Consider the following 13,045-nt stretch of genomic DNA (forward strand, 5'->3'; position numbering starts at 1 on the left):
CAACAACAGGGCATAAAATTACACTAATTAGTATTTTATAATAGGGAATGTGACAACAGCTGTCCTATAACATAAAGTCGTAAAGGAACAACAGACATAAAATTGGAAAATAAAATCATAAAACACCAATGATCACAAGAAGTTCATCCGACTAAAGCAGAAACTCTTGATATTATAAATAAAACCACATAAAGAGTGGTTTTAAAGAGAGTTCGCTGAAATTTTATGTCTCTCTTAACCACAAGGGACTCATATCATGTCAATTTTATTTATATTAGTTAATTTAGTTATTTAACATAAACAAAAGGACAATATACAACTTATGCCCCCTCCCTGCTTTACTATGTTCTTCTATCCCTTCAGGTGTTAGTTGTTATCTCATCACAATAAAAAACAAGCTGCAAAACCTACTAATTAGGCTGAAACCATTGAAACTCTGCTGCCAGGCTGGTTAGTGAGTCTCTCCACAATAGGTGTTTTAGCTAAACGCTGATTCAGACTATTCTGAATATTAGTTTCCTCCTTTACACATCTGCATGTGGTGTCATCCAAGATCGAGTGGCATAAAACAAAGCTGTTGGATCACGCCAGGTCTAAGACGAAGGTCGAACTCCCTTTGCTGCCTTCTGGCCAGGGACAGTTTGCACGTCACCGTAGTCCTTCTCATTAGCATTGTGTTTATTCAGCCATTATTTTTCTAAGATAGAAACCAAGGCTTCTGCTCCCTTTTAGGTGACTCACGGACAGTGGGATCTTTACGTTGCCTTGAGCTGTCGCTGTGTTTGCATAACTTCTTCTTTAAACGCCATCGTGGAGAATATGTGTATATATATGAAGTGCTGTCGTGAGGAGGCCGAAGTTTTTACGCAATAGTGACGTTGTTGATATACAGTATATTAGCTATGTATAGGTTCGAGATTTGTTGTGTATACACACCTGTGTGTGACAGGGAGGGAGGTTGCCCTGCTGAGTGACTCTGCAGTGCTCCCCCACCCTTCAGATAAATCCTCCCCTGGCGTGTCCTGACCTTTGGCAACGGAGGAGCTGCTCATTGCTCACTCAATCTGAGTCTGACTGGCTTTGAGAGACACGAGAAGACAGACACGAAGTCTTAGGTGGAGTTCAATCACAGAAATTGAACGAGGGATTATTACCAACATGGTAACAACATTGGTACGTACTGTACAGGTACAACCATCTATCAAAAGGTGCACTCTGAATGTGGTGCAGTCCGTTTTCTTAAGTGCTTTTAAGATAATCTGCTGTCCTGCCAGAGAGACGAGACAAAGACAGGAGGAGCTCTGCTTGTTGATATTAAAGGTGTAGTCCTTGTTGATATATGAACTCGACAACCCAACAGAAACACCCCTCCTTAAGTAACTAACTACATCCCCAAAATTCATGCATGCCCATTGTCACAGCAGTGATATAACTAGCAGGGAAAGAGGGACTGCAACAGATGCACGGTATGTAAAACACTATCCAACCAAACCAGATGTAACCACATAAGCAGATAAAACCCAATAGAAAGTAGCTATCGTATAGTGTTAGGTAATGCTGCTACTCTCTCACTGCAGCCTCCTGCTGCTATGTTACATCAACGGCATATATCTGCTAACGAGCAAGTTAGATGAATGTTCATGGACAGATCTTCATGCCTTCCACCTCTATTCTGGCTGAGAATTAGTCATTTCTCAGCCATCTCTCCCTCCTGGCAGTGCAGTAATGTGAATTTCAGACACCTTCACTCCTCCTCTCCCTGTTTTTTTTGTGGTTTGCCTTCCAGCTTACAGATTGTAAATACCTCCATACTAACAACGTAGCCTTAAAGCAACGATGTAGCTCCACATTAGTTTGTTTTCTAGAAGAGGATGAATATGTTACACATCATTTTCCTACTCACTCTCTATCTGGAGGTTAGAGAAACCTCTGTGTGCTTTTGTTTCAAAAACCCATTTATTTCTGTATGTGAGATGCAGCGACCTACAATATTGCAAAATGAATGTTTAGAAGATGGATGTTGGTGTATTTTTTTTAAATGTCACTGCTCTTAATAAGTCCAGAGTTGTTTTGTAACTTCACTGGAGTTTCCTCCGACTGGACTTATATGCAGTGTCATTCTTCCCAGCTTTTGTGCTTATAATCAGTCTGGCATGCATGACAGAGCCACTATGATAATAGCCTAATTATTGACCGGGTTGAGGATTTCTGTGGTTGCCTGGCTGTCAGTGATAGAACCAGTAAGAAAAGGCTGTAGGAAGGAAGGTGGGTGGTGAGAGAGGCTGCAGTCTGACTCAGCCCCGGTCCTCTGGAGAGTCGTTGCCCGCAGAGCTACTGTCATCGCCCAGTGTGTCCATGTGACAGCCAGTCATGTGGGGAAGAAAACACCCTCCATGTGATGTTGAGGAAACTCGCAACAGTTTTCGTTGTGTAGTATTACGCAAGATCCAGCACGCTGGGAGGCTCGCTGTCACCCTCATTATCATCATTGTGAATTAGAGCAGTAAAAGCATTAGTAAAACAGTAGCTGAGATAGTGGAGGTGAGTCAAAGCCCTGAAGAGATGTGTGTTCTTTCATCTTCTCGTGTGTTTGCGTGAATATATATGGATCGCACATTTTTCTGACTGATACCGTATTGTGAAGTTATTGTGAGCTCACCTCTCCTATGCATTAAATCCATATTTCTGATTATTGAATTTCTCGTATCAGCAGCTTTTTTCACCTTTGTGTTACCTTGTAGTACTTTTGTACTACATTGTCATTGCACTTTGAGTGTTTGTTGTAGTCATTTCGTGTCTCTATGTGGCAGTTTTACTTCTCTATGTGGCTGTTTTGTGACTCCCTACAGCCGTTCTGTCAGTAGTTAAGTGTCCATTTTGCATATATTATAAATTAATCTGTGCCTCTCTGTAGTATCTTTGTAGTTGCAGTTTCTTTTCAATAGGTAACCATCATGTGTCACCCAGCAACCAACAACATACCTTGGCTTTCTTGATTTAGATATTTTTATTAGATATTTTAATTTTAGGAGGTACTAAACCAATTTGACATACAGTTTAATAATCAAAGGAAGTATTAGTCATTGTTATAAATACTTTAAACTACATTACTCAAGATTTTACGAGTGCTGTGACTTTATGGGCTCAAATTTGCATATTTCACTTTCATTTACAGTTAAAGTGACATTAAATTGATACTGATCCTGATCTAATCAGTGTGTTTGACTGAAATTCATGAACTGTGAAATATAGAATAATAATTCATCTATATAGAGCACAGTGCTTCGCTGATTCTGGCCTTCTCAGCTGCACTGAACCCTTCTCACTTTATCCACATCACAGTGAAGGGGAGAACAGATTAAACACTACAAGCGCGCACGGTCCTCACACCACAATGGGGGGCAAATGTAGTCTGTCTTTTTAGCAGAAACTGGGACATGTTGCCACCCATTTTACCCATCTGCTAACTCATATTCCTCAGTTTAACACCCATACTTATTCTCTAATTCTGATTATAGCTGTGCTTACTTATTCTGTATGTCAGTTTTATTTAATTAGACATTAATCTCTGACTTTTAGTGCAAATCAAAGCTCTGTAAACCTACTTCTGCACTTCTTCCATACCCTCAGAAAAACAAACCAGTGTCCTCCTTTTTACTGTCTCGCAGCAGAGCAGCCTGCCCCTGTTTTTAAGGTATTGCAACAAGACAGTTTCAAAGATTTAGTTTAGTGCAGCCAGCTGTGTTACAAAGGTTAATAATAATCAGTTTGTCTGCACCGAGGGCTACATCTCAACAACCAGAAAACACCAATTATATTTTTATAGCACGTGCTGCTCAATGACAGAGCTGGCCCTTAATTTGTCCCACTTACTGTACGATCCTCCCTCCCCCATCACCCTCATACGTGCACACACTTACACACACAGCGGTGATGATGATGATGCTGTGGCAGCACCTCTGATGCGATTTGGCAGTACTGGGGCACCATTCTTGCTGAATGCCCTAAAATCTTTCCTCCCCTGTGCCCCCATGCCCACATTCCCTCTCAACACTCCTCTCAGCAATCACCTACATGCGTTCAGGCACAAGCTTCTCGTTTGGGGTGTGTAAAATCAAGAGAAAAGGTTTTATATGAAACTATAAACATTCTCTTGAAGATGTTCACAATAGTGCTGCTGTTAAGATTATTTTCTCCACTAATTAGTCTGCACACTATCAGAAAATAGTGAAAAATATCTTCTGTTGTGTTGTTTTGTCTGACTAAAAGTCCAAAACCCAAAGCAATTAAATTGATCCTAATAGAAAATAGAAAAAAGCAGAATGTTATCACATTACTTGAGCTGACAACGACATGTTTTCTTGTAAAATGGTTTTGATCGACTGATTATTGCAGCTTTAATCTTCATTTCTAGTTAGTACCAATGTTCAAAATGCTAAGAAGAATCGCTTGTTATGCTGTGTGTCATATTTCTGCAGGTCTGCTGGGCAGTGCTCGTTTCACCGGCTCTTCCCGGAACTACAGCACCCTGCTGCTGGAGGAGGCGGCCGGGCTGCTGTACGTGGGAGGCAGAGGTGCTTTGTATGCTCTCAACACCTCCAACATCTCCACACCTGGACACAATGCTGTGAGTACGAAGACGCTGCGAGTCACACATCAGCAGATAATTGCTGCTATTCACAAAGAAACAGCAAACTTTTCTGAAGTTTTTTATTTTCATTTTCCGAGTGTTAAATGAGGACAAACTAATAATAGCCTTAAGCAGATTGAGCAAATCCCACTGTGTTCCTCCAATTTTATGGATATCGGATTAAATGCACCAGACATTTATTCAAGGGTTACTGAAGAAGAGTCACAACTCAGTGACGCAGCCAGAAATTGAAGTGTACTGTCCTTCTTTCTGTTAATAACACACACACACACACACACACTTGTTGTCTCTTCAGTGCTCACTTTTCTATCTATAGATCTTGCTATTGATCTATCTATTTCCTCTCTTTGTTTATTGAACTGACTCACCTGTATTGTCCCCCATTGTTTGCAGATTGATTGGGATGCATCCCCTGAACAGAAGAAGCAGTGTCTAAACAAAGGCAGAGACAATCGGGTATGAGCACTGCACTCTTTTTAGTATTCCACCTCATCTTCTTCTGCTTTTTCTTTTTAATCCACTTTTTCTGTTACCCTGAGAACATAAGCTATTGAGTATAAAAGAATCATACTCCTTCATTACACATTTGCTTAAAATATCCCCTTGTACGTGAAGTGATTTGACTGACATGTCATCTCCAAAGTTGCTTATTCTAGAGCCATAAATAACCAGTTGTTGTCTGTTCTCTGCAGACAGAGTGTTACAATCACATCCGCTTTCTGCAGCGATACAATGAGACCCACCTGTACGTCTGTGGAACCAACGCCTTCAAACCAATCTGCGCTTATATCGTAAGAGCTCATGTGATTAATTATCAGCACAGTTATTGGTGGAATTGAGCTGATGAATGATTCAGTGGCTGTTTGTCCTACTCTGTTTGTTAGGATGCAGAGCGGTTCAGCTTCTCATCGGGCTTTGAAGAGGGGCGGGACAGGTGTCCGTATGACCCAGCAAAGGGATACACCGGCCTCCTTGTGGGTATGTCTTTATCACCATCTTTATTAACGTTACTAGAACAACTAAGCAGTGTTTCAACTTATTCCTCATCATTTAAATATGATTTAATTTAATTAACATTTCTATCTGTGCAATTTGTTAATCAGATGGCGAGATGTTCACAGCGTCTCAGTACGAGTTTCGCAGCTCTCCAGATGTGCGCAGAAACTTTCCCTTCCCCACACTCAGAACAGAGGAGGCCCCCACCCGGTGGCTTCTGGGTAAATACAACCTTTGACCACACATGTCAAAATAGAAAGTAGAAAATAATCCACAAAAACTCAATTAATGAGTTTGTGTGAGTAAACTACTGGTTTATGCAATTTCCCTTCCCTTCCCGTATTCTACTAAATTCACCAAACTTCATAGACATTTTGCTCATTTTTATCTCTACAGAAACTAATTCATCTGCAGAATTAAAGATGTGAAAATCACCACAAAATTGCACTTCATTGCAGCTCTAACTGGCTTAGTTGTGGCAGTTCAATCATACTTAAAAGCCCCATCTTTAGTTTCCAAGGAGACACTTCCTAGTCTGCTTATAGGTCTGTGGATCTGTGTGTGTTGTTTGTGTGTGTACAGAGGCAGATTTTGTGGGCTCTGTGCTGCTGAAGGAGAGCATCAACAGCTCTATCGGTGACGATGACAAGATTTACTTCTTCTTCACGGAGAGGAGCCAGGAGCAGATCGCCTACCCGAGCCAGACCAAAGTGTCCAGGATTGCCCGAGTCTGCAAGGTCAGAGAGAGGACCTAACCAAAACACTATTAACCATAATCATGTTAATAGTTCCGTTGGGTTTTGGAAAGTTACATCACACATGTGCTGTTTTGCGCCTGCAAGGGCATAGAAAGAAAAGGTTGAAATGAGGGAGGAGAAAAGTTGTCATTTGAAGTACAAAGATGGTGGATTATTTAACGCCTTACGTCACTGATACAGAGGGAAATGTAAATGGATTTAGGGAGACTTTCCCTTCTCAATTTCTCTCTCTCAGCTGCCTTTCTCCTCGTAACTTCAGATCTGAATGAACCAGCAGTTGGGTGTCTCTAATCCTGGTTTCTTCCATGACTGTGGTTCACTCTGTGCTGCTGTTGCCAGGCAAACTACACGTCCACCATCCTACATCTCCAATGGCAAACGCTCTCCCTCTCTTTATTGCCATCTTGCCCTCTACCGCTCCTCCTCCTCTTTTTCCCTCTCAACTCATTTCACTTGCGATCAGCATCTCCAGTGTAGACAGGAAGCCCAGCAGCCATTTCTAGAGGTCTGTCCTCCTCTCTTTCTTCCTCCCTGTTGTTACTTTCATTCCATGGACGTTGGTGTAATTACTATCACAGTGTGCAGTTGTACTTAAATCACTGTGGTAGCATTCGTATATGGAATCAAAAAAGTGTTTCACATCTTGAAAGGTTTGAGTTTTGAACACCGAAAAGGGATTTTTAGACTTATCAAACAACGTAAAATGAGCTCACTCTTATTAAACGGATTGATATGTTTATTGCAGCGCTTTTCCAGAGGCTATGTGGATGGATGGGCACATTTTTTCTCTGCACGTGGAAATGTTACTCGACCCGACCTTGTAAGATCATCGTTTTTGCTTTAAATGTTAAAGTAAAGCCAGCTGGAGTGGATATGGAGTGGATATGGAGTGGATATCCCAGCCTGGCTAATTTTTAGATAATATGTAATATGTTCCCAGACAACATACTTGTTTTCCATCAAGATGACCATCACGCTGAAGAAGCTGCAGCATTATTAAACTTACATAATGGTTATCTTTAGGCACTTACAGCACTTAAGATTAGGGACAGATCATAGTCTTTTTTAATGCAGAAAACGTCCAGAGTGACACCAGACACATCTACATTTAGTTATTTGGCAGATGCTTTTATCCAAAGTGACGTAGATGTGAGGTGCAAAGCAAATTCCCATTGGAAGCAAAGTGTTATGAGAAGAGATGTTTCTGTTTTGAAAGATTTAAGTGCCAGATAAGGGAGAAATTTATCTATTATTATACAGAGTGTGTAGATTTAGGGAGCTTGTTGCACTTGTGCAGAGAAACGAACAGCAGTGTGACATGTGTCCTTTTGACTGCTCAAAACTGAAATATGCACATTGCATCTATTCAACCAAAACACAATCTTCCACCTACACTTAACCATGCTTTTGTTGCACAAACTTGTGAATGCAGACCCGAGTCTCAAGTGTGATACAGTAGTTGTGTGCTTTGTGCGACCACCGTCCGCTCCAATCATCTCCTGGCGACTCAGCTGCCAGCAGCGCTTCACTCATTCAGAATGAGCAGTGATGCCACCGTAACTTAGTTTTTAAGTTACGGTGGCACAACACTCAAACATGAAGTATTAAATATTCAGTCTGAATATCAACATTTTTTACAGAATACCTGCTTAGAAGCAGCAATGTTAATCGTATTTCAGGTCCTTAAATCATCTGTAAAAATGTTCCTATGTCCAAATCTTATAGAACCTTTTCAATTCCATGTACTCCAGCAGTTCACATTATGATTCCCTCTGCCTCCAAAAGAAGTAATTTCTCGAAATAAGGTCTGGACTCCTCTCCTTCTCTCTCTTTATCAGCAGTGTGGAGGTGTCAAAGCAGTCGAGAGTGTAATAACTCAGTCTGAACTAGGCCACGGCAGCGCATGCAGATGTCGAACTGGTCCCCAGCTAAGCCCCATGGCTGCCAGACACCTCGCTGGTTGGAGGCAGATCCACAGATAGTGAAGGGCCTGGCAGTAGCCGTTGGCCTGAAACCACTGAAGACCTGCCATTTTTGAGCTGCCTAACTAGTTTCCCTCCTCAGTCGGGCTGCTTCTACTTCCTTAGGAAACCTATTTACTCAGAGAAAGGCTGTAAATGACATGAAAAGAAGAACGATCAGTGACACAAAAGCAGAAATTTGAGTTTTGTGTGTCTCAAATGAGCTGCTAAAACTTTACAAAACAACTTTCTCGCTCAAACAGCAGCACGGTGTCCAGTTCTGTCTTTGGTAAATATCCTACGGTTGGATTCTTGACTCTTATTCCCAGTAACCCAGATGGTTGCTTTGATTGATGTACATTGTGAAATATCTTTATCTTTAATCTCTTTAGCTATAAAATAACCCGGTACCCATCTCTATAATAATCTTTTATGTTGTTTGTTCAGTAGTATCCATCTTAGTCCTGCTTTACTAACCTCTCTGCCACCAACTCTCTAGAGATTTAGTCCTGTGGATGCATTTGTCTGTAGTACTTTGCCTTGCTCTTTCTATTAAATCCCAAATTGAGTTGGTATTATTGATGGAAGCCTTCCTAATGCAGGGATTTTAGTTTTAGATATGTATGAGTTATGTTGAGTTAAGTTTTTTTTTGGTGTGGGTGGCCGCAGCAGGCAGGCAGAGCAGTTTTAATAAACAACAGATCTCTGCAAAAGACATAAAGGAAGAAAGATGAAGCACAGAGTAATTCAGACGAAGAAAGGTCTCTGTTTTTTCTCTTTTCTAAATGAGATGTGCTAAATTACTCTTTTAGGGAGAGGTTTCTTGCAGCCTTGCCTCCCAGTGCTACTGAATGCAATTAGAGCAAATGGGCAAAAGTAGGCACACTCGAAGCTAGAAGCCATTCTGGCTCTGACTCCGTTATTCTCTTTTCCTCCTGTACATGTGAATTGTAGTGTGTGCAGTATGATGCATTGGTGTGTTAGTTATATTTGACAGAAGGATGCACATGACGGGTTAGTCGCCATTGATTTATACCTGAAAATATCAGAATTCATCGACCCACCGTCTCCTCTGTCTGCAGACGGACTGGGGTGGCCAGAGGACACTACAGAGGAAGTGGACCTCCTTCCTCAAGGCCAGAATGGTGTGTTCGGTCCCAGAGTATGAGCTGCACCTCAATATCCTGCGCAGTGTGTTCGTCCTGCAGGGCCGGGACGCCCACAGCAGCGTTTTCTATGGCATCTTTGGCCTGGAATGGTAAGAGACAACATTGAATTGTGCTTTCACTGTGCCTTTTGTTTAACCTTGTAGCATGTAGCGTGTTGTTGTTTCCCCTCAGGAACAGTTTGACATTTGGGAGAATAAAGTATTTTCTTTCTTTCATGACTGTCTGTTAAATATGAAGCAGCTGTTTAGCTTCTAGCGTACATATTAAAACAGCCTGTCATTAACATGCTATATTTCTGTATTTGATATTGAATATTTGACTGAGTTTATAATGCAAGTCAGTGGGATTTAAATCCACAATAACTAATATTTAATATATTCTTAAGAAATGAGTGAAAAATATTACAAGATGTGTTGTTACACACTGACCTTTTGGTGTTATGGTGTTATGCTGATGTGACTGCATGTGTTGCTGTTGCAAAGGTCTTAAATATGATTTTAATAGATCTTAGGATCATGCTAGGGTTAAGTTGGTTATTTTAATATCAAGCTGTCCTTAAATTGTGGCACATGAATACTTAACTTTAATGTTTCTCCATATGCTTCGTCCATATGCCCAAATGATATAAAATAAACAGCCGCAGAGCAAAAGAACAAGAACATTTAGTGCAACAGAAGGAAAACCTGACACAAAACAAACTAAACTATAAACATTTGTGTATTAAAATCCTGAAACCCCAATTAAAAACACATTACATCGTCACTCAGCAAAGAAATCTTTACGAGTTAACGAGAAACTACCATTACAGAACACAACAACATCAACATCCATGATTACATAATGAATGTACATGTTTAGATTTAAGAAGGTTATCAATAAAATAAATGAGCTCAGTACTAATATGATTATTTAATTACCTGATGTAATTAATGTATTTTTATAGACTAAATTTTTTGTAGACTAAATTGTTAATATATTAATCATAGAATATAATCTAATAACTCTATAACAGATTATCCAGAGCAGACCCAACCAGTGTGACAGTGTCAGAGGACAATATCTGCCAGTGGACAAACTCTTATTGCTGGCAGCAGTACGAGTGTGTGTTTATGCTGATATGCAGAGTCATGCTGCATAAAACTGTCCCAGGGGTGTTTGAACTCTGATGGAGAGGATAACATTGCAACAGGACAGTAATACTGTCTATTTCTCTTTTTTCCAGTTTTTTCATTACTACACTTCCCTTTTGTTAATATTCTCACTCAAACGCTGCCAACCCATCCGTCCCTTCACTCGCTGCTGCAGCTATTGAATCTTTCGTCTTGTTCCCTCTCCTATTTATGCCTCGTTTTGCCTTTCTATATGTTGTTTTTCACACCTGTGCGAGTAGCAGTCATCACTACGCGTTAGACTCAAGCGTGCAAGTGTGAGTAAGCCCCTGAGGTATAATGCTCATCAGTTTTCAATTACGTTTTTGGTTTCACGTCAGTCTGACTTTCCTCAGGTGAATGCTTTTGAAGGTGGGCACACAATAGACTAAGAATGTGACGCTGACATTTTCCCCATTACTAATCTCACCTTCAGGGTGTGAGATTAAGGGTCACCTGGCTCCTAACTTCCAGCTCATGCTGTCGTTACCTTGTTGGACAAGCCTTTTCTTTCACAGGTGCTCCACCAAAACCACAAATGGGGTTGTTATATTAATGACTCACAGGGAGTGGGTATTTTAGTGCTGCGACTGTGGTGCTCAAAAATCCCTAGAACAAATATTTTCTTTCTGAAGTGGATAATGGGAGTAACTACTGGTGATAAAGAGGGAAATTGCACACCTGTCAGTGACACCACTCCCAGAAATTGATAAGATCCAAGAGGAAAATGTGGGTGTGCAAAACAAAACTTTTCTACCTTAACACTAGAGAACACAGCTTAAGTACCTTTTCTGGCTGTGATGATGTGTGATGTGTTCCCTCTCAGTGTTTATTCAGTGTTGAATCATTAATCCTGAGTGTGTCCTCTGCATGTGTCTTCGGGCTGGGGGTGGGGGATTGTCTTTCAGGAAGAATATCAAAGCTTCAGCTATCTGCCAGTACGCCTACTCAGATGTACAGAAGGTTTTTGACGGGCCGTATATGGAGGTGCAAGACTCCAAGTGGAGGGAGTACACGGGGAAGGTTCCAGAGCCAAGACCTGGATCTGTAAGCGTCATATAATAAAACCATCGTTAGACTGTTTAATGCTCTTTATTTCATCTGTGTAAACTAAAAACACTGATTCTTTCTCTGCTTTTCTCGTCACTCCAGTGTATAACAGATCTGCACAGATCCCAGGGCATTAACTCATCTCGAGACCTGCCTGACAACGTCCTCACCTTCGCCAGAAGGCACCCACTAATGGCCAGCCAGGTGCAGCCAATTGGGGTGCGGCCACTCCTGTTCAAGAGGAGCGTCAACTATGTCAAGATAGTCGTCCACAAGCAGCTGGCGCTGGATGGAAACCTCTACACTGTTCTGTTTTTGGGAACTGGTGAGTTCTAGTACTCAACAAGTGGTGTGAAAAAAGATTTTACAGGTCAGGAAAATGTGTTAGTCTGTGCTATAAAAGCCTGACACAGAGCTCTGTGGGTGCCCAGTCCAGACCAGTCTGCAGTCATGCCAACAGCTCTGTGATGCTTTAGTTAACAGTGATTTGAACTGTCAACAACTTCAAGTTGAATGTTTGGTAGCTTTAATGTGTGCATCCTTCTTAGATTAGCATGTTAGCAGGCTGACGTTCACTAATTAGCACTAAACACACAAAATACCGTATGTATCATACTTCCACGCTGTGGATCTATGTCGCCAGCTTGGCAAAAAGCACATGATGAGCTGCACTGTTGCTTTCCGATATATTTTGTCACTGTACCGTGATCGTGGGCACTTTAGTTTATTTTAAACTTATCCCAAATACCCAGTTCTGGTCACTATAAATACTCACTAGGTCTCTCAATGTGCACAATATTACTGAGCCTTTTCTTTAATAAACTTTATTAAACTAAATAAATGTGATTGGACCTTAGTGCTGCAGACAGGATAGTGAAGTATTGAGTGATGACCTGATACAGTGATGATTTAGTGATTTAATTTATTTTTTATTTTATTTTATGAGATTTGTAGACTTAAAGAAAATGATTTTAATAATTAAATATTCTGTATTGCTTTTTGAAGTTATTCTAGTGTCTTATATGACAAGGCTGTATCTTACAGATGATGGCTGGCTTCACAGAGCTGTTGACATCGACGGAGAAATGCACATCATAGAAGAGCTGCAGTTGTTTGATAAACCTCAGCCCATAGAGAGCATGGTTATATCCTCAGCTCTGGTATGTATTTATGTATCAAAGTGATTGTAAATGTTAAGATGATGAGCGTTTAAATGGCCTATTTATGCTAAAGTGATGTCAAATCACAATCGAATCAATGTCAGAAACAGAAATGCAATTTGTTACTATTCAGAGTCAGTAAATTATATTTT

The 13,045-nt window shown here is 40.7% G+C and overlaps 1 protein-coding gene across 2 annotated transcripts in view; it reads left to right on the top strand.

The window, feature by feature from the left end:
* sema4gb (sema domain, immunoglobulin domain (Ig), transmembrane domain (TM) and short cytoplasmic domain, (semaphorin) 4Gb) overlaps positions 1-13,045 on the top strand; it is a 31,458-nt gene that overhangs the window by 11,047 nt on the left and 7,366 nt on the right. For both annotated transcript variants that reach the window (XM_026352149.1, XM_026352150.1), the window contains exons 3-12: positions 4,479-4,627; positions 5,045-5,107; positions 5,344-5,442; positions 5,536-5,629; positions 5,755-5,868; positions 6,230-6,384; positions 9,449-9,624; positions 11,592-11,730; positions 11,836-12,058; positions 12,778-12,893. In XM_026352149.1, coding sequence (XP_026207934.1) covers positions 4,479-4,627; positions 5,045-5,107; positions 5,344-5,442; positions 5,536-5,629; positions 5,755-5,868; positions 6,230-6,384; positions 9,449-9,624; positions 11,592-11,730; positions 11,836-12,058; positions 12,778-12,893 — 1,328 coding nt within the window. The remainder of the gene's footprint in view (positions 1-4,478; positions 4,628-5,044; positions 5,108-5,343; positions 5,443-5,535; positions 5,630-5,754; positions 5,869-6,229; positions 6,385-9,448; positions 9,625-11,591; positions 11,731-11,835; positions 12,059-12,777; positions 12,894-13,045) is intronic.

The sequence above is a fragment of the Anabas testudineus genome, chromosome 19 (genome assembly GCF_900324465.2).
Source record: "Anabas testudineus chromosome 19, fAnaTes1.2, whole genome shotgun sequence".
Lineage (NCBI taxonomy): Eukaryota > Metazoa > Chordata > Actinopteri > Anabantiformes > Anabantidae > Anabas > Anabas testudineus.